Raw genomic sequence first — 13,623 nt, forward strand, 5'->3', positions numbered from 1 at the left:
AGTTAAAAGCTAACGCTATGAAGGAACTACAGCACGGTCACATGACTTCACGTCACCACCGCTAAGCTAAAGGAGGCTAATGTTGGGCTATAAAGGAACTACAGCACGGTCACATGACTTCACGTCACCACCGCTAAGCTAAAGGAGGCTAATGTTGGACGTGATGATGTTAAGTCGTCTCATTTAGACACTTGTTAGCATCATCAGTTTTTATAATCCACCAGTGGGTTATTTACTGACGTATTTTAAAATCTCTTCAGCTCGTGAAAACCACCTACCTTATTTCAAGATAACAATCAAAATCAAAATCACATTCAGACAATCATTGACCTCCAGACCAGGGGACAGGAAGTGATGAAATGCTGAGTCACAGCACATATCACCACCCATTATGCTCCTCATGGAAATGTCGGATGCAAATAGTGTTAGCCCTAATTTGAAAAGCAGCATCGGGCCTCTTTAATGTAATGTTTCTATTCTCAGTCCAGAACAAACGGTGTTGCTCCTGCTGTAGTTTAATAGGATTGTAAATGTAATGATATATCTAACGAGATTTTTGATTTGCCGCCACATTCAGATTTTTATTGAGCAGTAATGAAGATAAGCGGATTTTTATCATTATTATTATTAGAGTTTCCCACAGTGTATTAAAGCAGCAGAAATAAAGGAGGTCCTTTACTGACGTCAGGAGAAAATATAACCGCTCTATAAATTATAATTAGCTCTTAGGAAAACAAGCAGAGGCTCTAAAGGCCACACATGATAGGAGTTTACTGTTTGGAGTAATAGAGGGTAATCATCAATATCAATGTTGTCGATATAACAGGGAGTTGTTTTATGACGTGAGGGACAATATTGAATTCAATGATATCATAAAAACTTCAGAGGAGTCTCATGGATGTATAATAAGAACTGGATACAGCGTGGGAGGCGGGGCCTCGTTCTTTCCTATGAGAGCTGCTCGTGAGGACAAAATGGCCCAACTTTTGAGAGAGCGAAGTGTCACAGATTACCCAGCATGCCTGGCTGTCAGAGCAGAAGAACCCGTATGTGCGCTCACAGAGCATGCCCCCCTTAAGCCCCGCCCCCCGAGCTCCCACTCTCGGCTCAGTAGAATGAATGGAGAGAGAAAATAAATCTAGCTTTGGCTTTTAGTGCATTTTACAACTTTAAGGACCGAATGATTCTCATAAGGGCTATAACATAGTTCAGACTGGGTAGTTTATTTAGTTAAAAAAATTATCCACTGATTTACAGACGTCTCTTTCCCCATGTTAGTCAATGGGAAAAAGTCTTTCTGCACCGGGTGACGTCACAGACTGATACGGAAGTTGTGGTACCGCCGTTTGGACACAACGAATGTTTGGCACAGAGTCCGGAGCACTTCCTGGGGGCTTGCTTTAAAGATGCAGGTCTTGCAGATAAAAACCTCTATATTAAATGATGTCAACGTGACGTGGGTCTATTATTTTCCCTTTGATTAGTTAGTTATGAAATAAATAAGAAATCAGGGCATTAAACACTTATAGGGATACTTTTATAAGACATTAAAACTAGCATGAAGTTTGTTTTGATCTATTAATAACCATCAGCAGTGACCCCACTGGTGATTTCTGAAGAGTGGACGTGTCTGAGAAACGATGGTTGTTACCAAGTGGCTGAATAGGACTACAGAAGTCGTGGAGGCCGTTGTACGTCATTACACCGAACACGTAAACACTCCTCTAAGTTAGTTTCTGTTCTGCTTGAAAGCAAGTCCCTGCCTCCTGCAGACTGTTCAAACAAACGCTTCAACTCCTTCCATTTAGAATCTGTGTGTTTGAATATGGATCTGAAGTTGGCGTGACGTTGAAGTCGTGCTGCTGGACTCGGCTGTAGCTCCTTTATAGCATCACGTTAGCATTTTGCTTCTGGAGATTAGATTTATGATTAGAACATTATAAAAGTAGAAATAAAATATATGACATATCACCTTTTAAAGGTAGGTCATTTTGGAGAAAGCAGCTCGAGTGCGCTGGAATTTGAAAATACACAACCCGAAACAATCTGCCCCTTCCTTCAGACTTCCTCACAGAGCCCCTCCTCCAACACACACGAACGTGCACATGACCAATGAGGGCAGAGATCAGTTTGTGCACAGATGGAAGGCTGACAGGCAGGTAGGCCATCCAGTTACTTTAGCCGGGCCGGCTCAGATGATTGGTCGTGCTTTTTACAGCGCTACGGCTTCCACAGATATGTTTTTATGTATTTCTTGTCAAAGCACTTCAGATATTCATTGCTATCGGGATGTTAAGAGCATTCCATGGAATATAAAGTGTTTCTGAAGTGAATTACCTACCCCACCTTTTAATGTTGTTTTGGTGTAACTAGTTATAACTTGTCAGGCGGAGCATGTTGAGAACATTAGCCGAATTGGCACTGACACACACACACACACACACACACACACACACACACACACACACACACACACACACACACACAGGCAGTGAGTCCTTTGTCTTTTTCTTAAAAAAAGTGACGTACACACACTCGGACCTGCATTCCTACAGTGTGTGTGTGTGTGTTCCTTAAAGAGGAAGTGAGCGGGCGTTTCACCCTAGCTGTGAGTAGGTGGAGTCTGAGGTTGTGTAATGCTGCTCTCACAACAAACATTGTATTATTCTGCGGTCAGGTCTTCTCTCTGTGGGAGCTGCAGACACCCAGCATGGAGTCATCTGTAGCAGAGATATTTAATAACTCTGTTCCCGCCTCAGCACCTTGTCATACTTCGACAACATTGCCTGTAGTTCTGTGTGAATGATGACAGGGGCGAGCATGTGACGGCTTGAACCAATCGCAAGCCTCCGCTGATCTGAGACTTGTTTACGGTTTAGCATTTAGATTCAAACCTGTTCATTATGTCAAAGATTCAAAGGCTTTATTGTCAGACGCACAATACAGCATAAGTGAGATTTAATACGTAGGAAATCCAAACCAGTTTCCCCACATGTCTCCTTCTCCTTGTGTCTTAAACTTGTCGTTGACTGTTTTGCATTTTGTAACCACAGCCAACACAACTTCCTCCAGATTCAGCCCAGAATAACTCTGCACCTGAAATACCAGTTGAGCTTTTTACATATGATCAAAGCACGCTGGAGCTTTTTGCATTCAGATTTAAATATAAAAACAACCGGAGCTTCATCAGTGTTTCCTCGCACTAAGTTATTATGGCAGGATTTTTTATTTGTATTCAATATGTTTATAAATCCTTTTATTTAATGTTTTGATAATTCATAAATAAGATAAAATACACTAAGGTTATAAACTAAGTGTTTTTTAAACTTGACATATTATTTTTCCATATTTGTAATTCTTTGTGTTCATTTAATTTATTTTATTGACTTTTATGTGTTGATTTATTTTTACATTTTATTGCCGTCATTTTCTATATTTTTATAAATGTTATTAACTACACTCGGCCAATCAGATCAAAGCATTTCTTGTTTATTTATTTATTCTACTTGTTGTCGTGAGAGTCAAGTGTTGGGGGGGGAGTGCGCTGCGTTCTGATTGGCTGAGAGGAGCTGGCTATGTGACATCATCGGGGGTGTTGGTGCAGCACAGTAAACAAAGAGGGAACTCTGAAAGGCTCTCTGTGCTCATGGACACACACACACACACACACACACCCACGTACAGGAACACACACACACACACACACACGTGCACACACACACACACACACACACATACAGGAACACACATACAGGAACACGCACACACTCTCTTTAATTTGCTCTATAAATAAAGAACAGCGTGACTCCTGATAGCAGTAAAATCACAGGACGCTATAAAAGTTTTCTGTTTCTCTGTTTGTTTTCAATGGGAGAAATTATACAATTTCAACAGTTTGGGATTTTTAGATGAATAAGTTATACTTTATTTCTGTCTCTGATGACTTGAGGACTGGATTTAGTATTTAAAAGGAGTCATACACATTACACCTGTATGTGATTGGACATGTGTTCCCCTCTGACTCTCCCTGAACACTTTTTAATATTTGCATAACATATTTGAATTGGATGACCAGATGGAGCCTCATGTAAATGTGCAAAGCTCCAGTTTTTTAAATCCTGACGCAGGATCAGTTTCACTTTCCTCATAACTCACAACACGACTGTGGCTGGGATTAGGGCTGCACCATTTGGGGAAATAATCTAATTGAGATTTTTCTGACAGATATTGCGATTCAATTTGCGATATTTGTTTTTAAGCGACCCAACGGAAGTTTATTGTAAAATGCGGCCATATCTCCGGCTAGGAAGGTCGCATCAACGTGCTCCCGTCTCGCACCGAGCTACGAGTGAAAGAACTAAACTTACATGAAACTTCCTTTGGGTTGCTTTAAAGTCAAGCTTCAGTTTAAGATTCACCCTGTGATAGAAACATGTGATGGAGCTAACCTGACTCAGACGGTTCACCAAACCATCTAAAGCTCCACTGGAAGACCTTTGGAAAGGGCGGGCACTTTCAAAGATACTTGGCAGGTGATTGGATCAATCTGTCTATCACCTTCTATCATGGGCCACTTCTGATTGGTTAACAATGGCTGGTACATGTGGAGCACAGCACTTCTGATTGGTGTGGATGACTGACACACAAGAAGAACAAAAAAATGTAAAAGAAATTGCAGGCCTTCTGATTTTTAATTGCATAATTTCATCGATTTTCGACTAATCGTTCAGCCCTAGCTGTGAGGGAGTGCTTCGTCTTTAAACCAATAGTTTGCTGCTTCGATCCCTGTCGAGAAGACCTGATAAAGAGATTTATAAGTACAGACCATTTACTTTAATCGTTATTATAAGTTCCTAAAGTGCTGCTCAGTTAACGAGGCCACCCTCCCTGCAGGTGTAATGACTGAGAGGCTCTTCAGGAAGTGGGACATGTTTCCTTTTGGCTCTTTATGAGGGTGCTGCTGTGATAGATCCTAGAAATACTACGTGCACTGACCTGGTGATACACCACTTCCTGTTGATTTAAAAACTGTTGTGCTCTACTAACGTGCAAAATATGCTCAGATGCTATATTCGTTAACGCTCCTTCAATACTTTTTATTTACTTTTATTTGTATTTAATATATAAGCCTACTATTTCTCCTTTGGATTTGTATCTGCACCTTCGTGCTGCGGAGATGATCCATCTAGAGTCATCCTGTACGGAGAGGGTCCCATTCAATACCACAGACACACACAGACACACAGACACACAGACACACAGACACACACACACAGACACACAGACACACAGACACACAGACACACAGACACACAGACACACACACACACACACAGACACACAGACAGACAGACAGACAGACAGACAGACAGACAGACAGACAGACAGACAGACAGACAGACAGACAGACGTATTTACTCTGATATGAAAGAGAGGATAACTGGGAATATAAGGGAAGGGCGGTATTCATTTTTAAAATTAATCTTTACGTTACTTTTTTTGCTTATGACTTTAAACATTGATCTTGTCTTCATAATAACACAGTTTGAGTGTGTTCAGTGTGATCTAACTTCCTGTCTCCCCCCCCTCTCTCTTTAGCCTCTGCTCCCATCAGCAGTGTGAGTAGACGGCGCCCCCCCCCCTCGGTGCCCCCCCTCCTCTGGGAGAAACACAGCAGCGCAGCCGCCATGTCGAGCATCACCATCGACCCCGAGCTGAAGCCCGGAGAGTTCGTCATCAAGAGTCTGTTCGCCGAGTTCGCCGTGCAGGCGGAGAAGAAGATCGATATGGTGATGGCCGAGCCGCTGGTGAGCGAAAGCATTTCATTGAGCCTTTACGCAGAGAGACTTACAATAAGTGAGAGAACCATAGAGACTCAGAACAACAAGGAAAGGGTCATACACTTCAACGAGTCATACCATCTTAAGAGCTGGGGAGTTAGTCACAAGGCCTACGTTAACTAAAAAAGTGCTTCTTCAATCAATAACTTCATTTCCAAGTTACAGTCAAAATAGATGCGTTTTCAGTTTGCGACGGACGATCTGCAGAGTTTCTGATGTCAATGGGTCACTGCCTCTACATTTCACTGCAGTTAGATGAGGCTTGATACATCTAAAGAGACTTACAATAAGTGCAAACACCATAAAGATTCAGACTCCGAACAACAAGGAAAGGGTAGAAATATTCACTTCGAGCGACTTTAAGACGGACGATCTGCAGAGTTTCTACCGTCCTGATGTCAATGGGTCACTGCCTCTACATTTCACTGCAGTTAGAGGAGGCTTGATACATCTAAAGGAGGGGTGTCAAACTAAAGACTTCATTTTTTATGGCCCTGCAAGAGCTTGCAAAGAATATAATACGTTTATTATATGGTTACATGCCGCTTTACAGAAGCACGTTGCCCATAAACTACATGTCCCACAATGCATCTCATTTTGTGACATGTGCACTGAAGAGACTTACAATTATTTTCCCCAGACTTCTGCTTTCAGACGAAGTTATTTATGAAGTTATTACCCAATCTGATAATCATCCAAATCAGAGGCAATAATGTGATATAATGCATTATTTCATATATTTAATTATATATTTATTTATATAGTCTTAAAGTTACAACCGGCCCTTTGAGTGCAGCCGTAAAGCTGATGTGGCCTGAGATGAAATACAGCTTGACCCCCTGATCTAGAGAATTACAATAAATGCAATTACCGGTAAACATGAAAATACAAACTCAAGAAGAGCTAGAGTCCTCGAGGCGCAATATCTTTGGACATTTGAACTCATCATCTTGGACTCTGAGGGACTGGGATGGACTGACATTTTAAACCCCTAAGCGTGACTCTAGAACAGTGGTTCCCAGCCTGGGGGTGCGCCCCCCTTGGGGGGGAGCCAAAGATCGCAGGAGGGGCGCCAGGCCTCAGATGATTTGGGGCCAAATATCATATTTAGACTTTATTTTTTAAAAGCCTTGTCTCTTCATTACAGTAACATATACAAAATAATTGATTCATTAATTTGAATACCAATTCAAGTTAGTAATAAAGTCATAAAAAGACAGAAATGTATAATTCTTTCTTTAATAGAAATGTTTCTTCTGCCCGTAAAGTGTCCAAACCGGGCTTTAATGAATAAGCACATTTTTAAAACATAGTCATCGTCCATGCCGGTTTCAGATTATTTGTCTCAGTTGCTCCGATCAGATCGGTCTCCTCCATTTTGTAGATTATTTACAACTTTTGAATCCAAATAAACACATCGGCAGAATCCGGCTTACTTTGAGCATGTGTTTTAAACAGTTTGATCCCTTTGTGAATTGTTTCCACTTCTGCGCCGTCCTTTAATTTCTTCATTCAGCGGGAATCCACATGAATGAATCCTGAGTCCAGTAACCATCAGAGTCACTCCAATAGAGCTCCTTAGTTACGCTTTCATCCTCCTTTAACTAAATACTTCACATTCATCCAGTTTGGGACAGGAGTTGTAGCATTTTGAGACTTTTAAACTTTAGTTACAGCTGTTGCCCCCCCCCCCCCGTGTGTGTGTGTGTGTGTGTGGGGGGGGGGGGCGCAACTTCCAACAGGAGTCATTTGGGGGGGCTCTTGGGAAAATAAGACAATACGACCCATAGTGACAATAGCAGCTTCATTAACTAACTCCATCCCTTCCTTCCTCTTCCTCCTCATGAACTCAGTGCAGCCTTCTCTCTGACCCTCAGTGTTCTCAGCTCTAACATGCTATCTGTCCCCCCCCCCCAGGAGAAGCCTCTGTCCCGCTCGCTGCAGAGAGGGGAAGACGCTCAGTTTGATCAGGTCAGTGGACGATGGAAACTCATCTGGCTTTCTCCCTCTCACCAACATCGTGCTTTGATACTCAGTCTGCGGCTCAGAGTGATGATCACCTGGACGTGATGTTTGATGAGAGAATGTTCACAGATTGATGAATCTTCATTTGAAATATTACTAATACTTGAAGTGATAAATTGTGTTTACCTTTTCAAATCGCAATATATATCTCGCAGGATTTATTGTCAATCTTTAAGTTTGTGTGTTCAGACAGAGATCGAAATACTGTTTCCCACATTCTGAGGAATAAAAAATACAAATATGTATAAATATGTATATACATTTATACACAATGAACACACATTTAAACATATGCACACATTGAGATAAAAATAAAAGCACAATGAATGCAATGTCAGTTTTTAGGGGGGATTCCTGAAGCAACTATTTTAACAACTTATATTAAATAAAGAACGTATTTATTTCTCAAGCTAAAAATATTAAAAACACGTTTTCTCTTTTTATTATCAAATTAAATAATATTTTTTTAATTGTAATTTAATAAACCCTGTATTACAACTAGGATACTTTCATTACATGTTTGTATTTGTATGTAATCTTTTTAGAAATATACACATTTCTTAAATCTTGTGTAAAAGACAATTATTATTATTTAAATTTTTGGGAGAAATAAAAAATATATTTTACAACAAAAAAATAGTGAGACGACAAAAAGTGAAGTTTTAGCTCTGAAGCTTTTCTTGCAGCTTGACACAAAGTGATCACCAGTTCTCCTGTATGCGCTTCAAGACTCTCCAAAGTAAGCGTTCCCCCTTGCTACCCGGTAGAGAACGATGCGTCATCACAATCTGGAGCCAAAGCATAATGACAGGGACTGTTACCGGTGTAGTTCTGGGCTGTCGAAGGCCTAGATAGGTCACTATAATGTTGTTCAATAAGGCGATCAATCTGGGATCATGGATCACTTTTGGTCCCAGCCTGTCTTTGAACAACACTCTACAGTATGTATCCCACGAGTGACATTAGAGTGGCATGGCAAAGAACGGTGCATTATATAACATTACACACAGTGTCATGATGAACCCTAAGGACCTTCTCAACAGATCGGAGTTCAAACACATTGCAAACATTTGAATTTAGTATTCAATTGTTTAACGAGCACTAGGGCTGTCCCGAATACCATTTTTCGGGCTACGGTAGTAATCAGCAGCGGATATTCGAATAATCGGCCCGCACAACATTCATTTTGTTATCCTAGAGTATTGTTGTTTTATAGTTATTTGTTAATGTAACCCAATTTGTGTTCTTTGAAATTGAAAAATATATTGCATTGTGTCGGACATGCTTTTATTTTGAAGGAGAGTTAGCGCTGTTGACAGGAAGTTGTTGTTGCTATGGAAACAACGTGACGGAGATTAACGGAGGAAAAGTAATATCTACATATAAAGACGGAGAAAGTAAACGATAGCGTTTATGGTTACGTGTTAGCACCCCCCGAAGAGGCACAAGCTCTTACGTTGATATTGGAGACTTCAATAAATTCAATTTTGAAAAAAAACGGGGACAAAACGAATATCCGAATAACGAAATTGAAACCCGAACAGTACTCCAACGAACGAATATTCGGGTACAGCCCTAACGAGCACCCTCTTCAATGTTATCCTGCAAGCGCACCAGATGCTTTTTCATTTGAAAAACTTACATCCAGCTACATGCAGTGATAAATGATGTTGACCTAACAACACAGTCGACTCACAGCGATACGGGGAATCACCAAACCACTGTTTATCAACTTATATCCAAGAAAGAATATTTCCTATATTTATTTCTCAAGCCAAAATATTAAAAACATATTTTCTCTTTTTATTATCAAATTGAATAATATTTAAAAAAATGTAATTCAATAAACGCTGTATTACAAATAGGATTCTTTCATTTAACATTTTCTTGATTTATTTGTATATTATTTTTTGGGGGATTTTTTGGAGAAATCTCGTCATTTTTTTCAGAAAATTCCGACGAGATTTCTCCCAAAAATGTCATTTATACAATTTCTTTGATTTCACAAAACAAGATTTAAGAAATGTTTCTATCTTTATTACTCCAAAAATAAAATGCATTTAAACGAAAGAATCCTATTTTTAATACCGGGTTTATTTAATTCAATTAAAAAGAAATTATTGAAACATAATCAGAGACGACAGAAAGTGAAGTTTTAGCTCTGAAGTGTCCCGTATGCTGCAGGGCTCTGTGGAGACAAGGAGCTGCAGAACACTGTGTGCAGCCAGCAGAACACTGTATAGATCCAACCCCCCCCCCAGACACACCTGAGAGGGAGGGAGAAAGAGAGAGAGAGAGAGGGAGAGAGAGGGAGAGAGGGAGAAACGCTGTGTCATCCTCAGCAGTAAATCGGCAGCGTCTGCACGGCGCCATCAGGGCAGAGCAGCTTCATAACTCTCCATCATCTCACACACACACACACACACACACACACACACACACACACACACACACACACACACACACACACACTGACCGCCTCGTTTCCTCTGATCTTGAGGTATCAGAGTGCTGATGTCTGGTTTCTGTGTTTACTCGTTAGGAACAGGATTTACTGCTCTGTGTCTCACGCTGCTTGTTTTTATATATATTACATTTGAAATGTGTGCACTTTGAAAAACAGCTGCTTCTGACTTGTGAACGGCTCCCGTGGAAAATGTATTACACTGAACAAAAATATAAACGCAACACTTTTGTTTTTGCTCCCATTTCTCATGAGATGAACTCAAAGATCTAAAACATTTTCTATAAACACAAAATAACCATTTCTCTCAAATATTGTTCACAAATCTGAAAAGATCTGTGACAGTGAGCACTTCTCCTTTGCCGAGATAATCCATCCCACCTCACAGGTGTGGCATATCAAGATGCTGATTAGACAATCAAATTGGCCACCCTGAAACATGTATTTTTGTTTTATTGGGGGGGTCTGGGGGGGGGGTCCGAAAACCAGTCAGTATCTGGTGTTAGGGTAATGTTGTGAATCGAGTGGCCTGTGTTCATCGTCCATAACATACGCCTGCCCATACCATAACCCCACCACCACCATGGGCCACTCGATTCACAACATTACCCTAACCCTAACCCTAACCCTCACACCAGATACTGACTGGTTTTCGGACCCCCCCAGACCCCCCCAATAAAGCAAAAATGCACGTTTCAGAGATTTATAAAATGATCACAAGAAAAAAAAAATGGCTAACCTATGAAGGCTTTTGTAGAATCCCCAAGTCTTTTAATATTTGATTAGCTTATTGGACGGGTATTGGTTTTGAACAATAAAAATGGTCCGTCAGTGTTTGGTTTGATGTCTAACGTGTTGTTGTTTTTGTTGTTGTTTGCAGTTAATCAGCTCTATGAGCTCCATAGCAGAGCACTGCCTGCCCTCTCTGCTCAGGACTCTGTTCGACTGGTACAGGAGGCAGAGCGGCACGGAGGACGAGTCCTACGAGTACAGACCCAGGTCCAGCACCAAGTCCAAGGGGTGAGACACCATGATGCATACTCTCCCCCCCCCCCCCCCCCCACCCCCTCCAGATGTATGATGTCTCTAACTCCTCCCTCCCCCCTGCAGAGACGAGCTGCATCGGGACAAAGACTTCCTGCTGGAGCGGAGGGATTTAGCCATAGATTTCATTTTTTGTTTAGTGTCTGTCGAAGTTCTGAAGCAGGTGAGCTCCCTCTGCATGTCTACATGTATTTACTCTGTCTGCTGTTTGGGCCTCTTTCAAGGCTCAAAGGCACCGCACAAGAAACACAAACAACACAGCATGTGACCCGCTCTATGGAAATCAGTCGGAAGTCTCAACGGCTCATTTCAAAAATAAACGTGGATTTGCGTAAAAAAATAGTTTTCGGGGTTCGGGTGTTTTGTTTGATTTTAAACAAACAAAGTCATGGCTTTCAGAATATGAAGCTTTTATTTCCAACATCACACCATCAATATATGTTTGAAGCTTGTGAAGGGAAGATGACGGCTCTCACTCCCACTCTGCTGTTCCACACGCCGCCCCCCCTCCCTCCGCTGACATTATGAATGTAAGCGTATAGTAATCATAAATAACACGGCAGGGTCCGTTACAGTTTGTTTTCATCTGATTTCAAATAAACAAAGTCTTGGCTTTCAGAATATTAAACTTGTTTCGGTAAATTCAGATGATCAATACAGGTTTGAAGCTTCGGCATAATTACAAGCGGAGAACGGAGTAACTCAACGTCACTGCAGACACACACACACACACACACACACACACACACACACACACACACACACACACACTCACTCACTCACTCACTCACTCACTCACTCACTCACTCACTCACTCACTCACTCACTCACTCACTCACTCACTCACTCACTCACTCACTCACTCACTCACTCACTCACTCACTCACTCACTCACTCACTCACTCACTCACTCACTCACTCACTCACTCACTCACTCACTCACTCAAGCAAGCAAGCTTCCCCCAGACCAGTAATCCAAACGAAAATATCTTGCCTCCGTAGAATTTAGATAATTTGCTCCGCTAATAATCGATCAGACCTTTTTCTGAACATGTCGACTCGGTGCCAGTCATTCCATAATGTGACATACTTTCCTGATATTTGGAAAACACCAACAATCCTGATATCATTAGAAAGCTAGGAATCTCCTCTTTCCAACAGTGTATACAACTCAAAATGTGTCTTCGGGTCAATGCGACTGATTTCGATGGAGCAGGTCACATACAACCAATGAGAGCAGAGGACGTGTCATGTGATCAGGGGGGATACGCCAGTGTGAAGAGACGTGATGTGAAAATGGAGTGTGTTGATGTGCAGGAGAGAGGAGAGAGGAGAGAGGAGAGAGGAGAGAGCTTGTGGATAGGCTTTAACGGTCAGCTGTTTGACCTCATATTGATCTGAACTACACAAATGTATGGAGGACTAAAAGACCTAAGGGGAAATAATCTAATATATAAAGTACATCAAAGAATACAAAAATATATAATACATTTCAAATTAATAACATAAAATAAATATCAACAAACAAACACATTATTAGTCTCATTGTTTTTATTTATTTTTCTCTTTCTGTGACATATTATTGGATGTTATTAGCTTGAACATGTCTTCATTATTTTATGCATTTAGACACTTCTTTGTGTTATTGCGCTCATGTATTATCTTTCCTCTCTCCTGTTAACAGATATCACATTTGTCTCTTAGTGTTGATATGAAATGAAAGTCATAACGAGCTCTCAGTTAATCAGCGTCGTTACTCACCTTCGTACTTTCACTTTGACTTTATGGTACTTGATGTAGGTTAACCGTCGGCAATACAAAGCTCCTACAGTAACGGTCAAACTCATAAAAAGATTGGATGTCTGTAAGATGAAAGGAGACGACCTGAATATCATGTAGCGTGAAAGAGGGTCTGTGTGAGGTTATCAGCGGCGACTACTCTGAGGATCAATAGAAGCAGATAGTTAACAATGCATTGATTGTTATGTAAACAGTGACATGTGTTAAACAGTCAGTAGACTTACACCTGAACATCAGCAGGAGAGGACTCTTTAAAGTAGAGACTACATACTGATATACACCTGAACATCAGCAGGAGAGGACTCTTTAAAGTAGAGACACTACATACTGATATACACCTGAACATCAGCAGGAGAGGACTCTTTAAAGTAGAGACACTACATACTGATATACACCTGAACATCAGCAGGAGAGGACTCTTTAAAGTAGAGACTACATACTGATATACAC

General features: G+C 41.0%; 1 protein-coding gene across 11 annotated transcripts in view; it reads left to right on the forward strand.

The window, feature by feature from the left end:
- fryl (furry homolog, like) overlaps nt 1-13,623 on the forward strand; it is a 141,809-nt gene that overhangs the window by 38,223 nt on the left and 89,963 nt on the right. For all 11 annotated transcript variants that reach the window (XM_079673730.1, XM_079673721.1, XM_079673726.1 and 8 more), the window contains 4 exons: nt 5,599-5,807; nt 7,758-7,811; nt 11,210-11,349; nt 11,440-11,536. In XM_079673730.1, coding sequence (XP_079529856.1) covers nt 5,688-5,807; nt 7,758-7,811; nt 11,210-11,349; nt 11,440-11,536 — 411 coding nt within the window. In that variant the 5' untranslated portion in view covers nt 5,599-5,687. The remainder of the gene's footprint in view (nt 1-5,598; nt 5,808-7,757; nt 7,812-11,209; nt 11,350-11,439; nt 11,537-13,623) is intronic.

Source organism: Notothenia rossii, assembly GCF_949606895.1.
Source record: "Notothenia rossii genome assembly, chromosome: 1".
In the NCBI taxonomy this organism is placed as follows: Eukaryota; Metazoa; Chordata; class Actinopteri; order Perciformes; family Nototheniidae; genus Notothenia; species Notothenia rossii.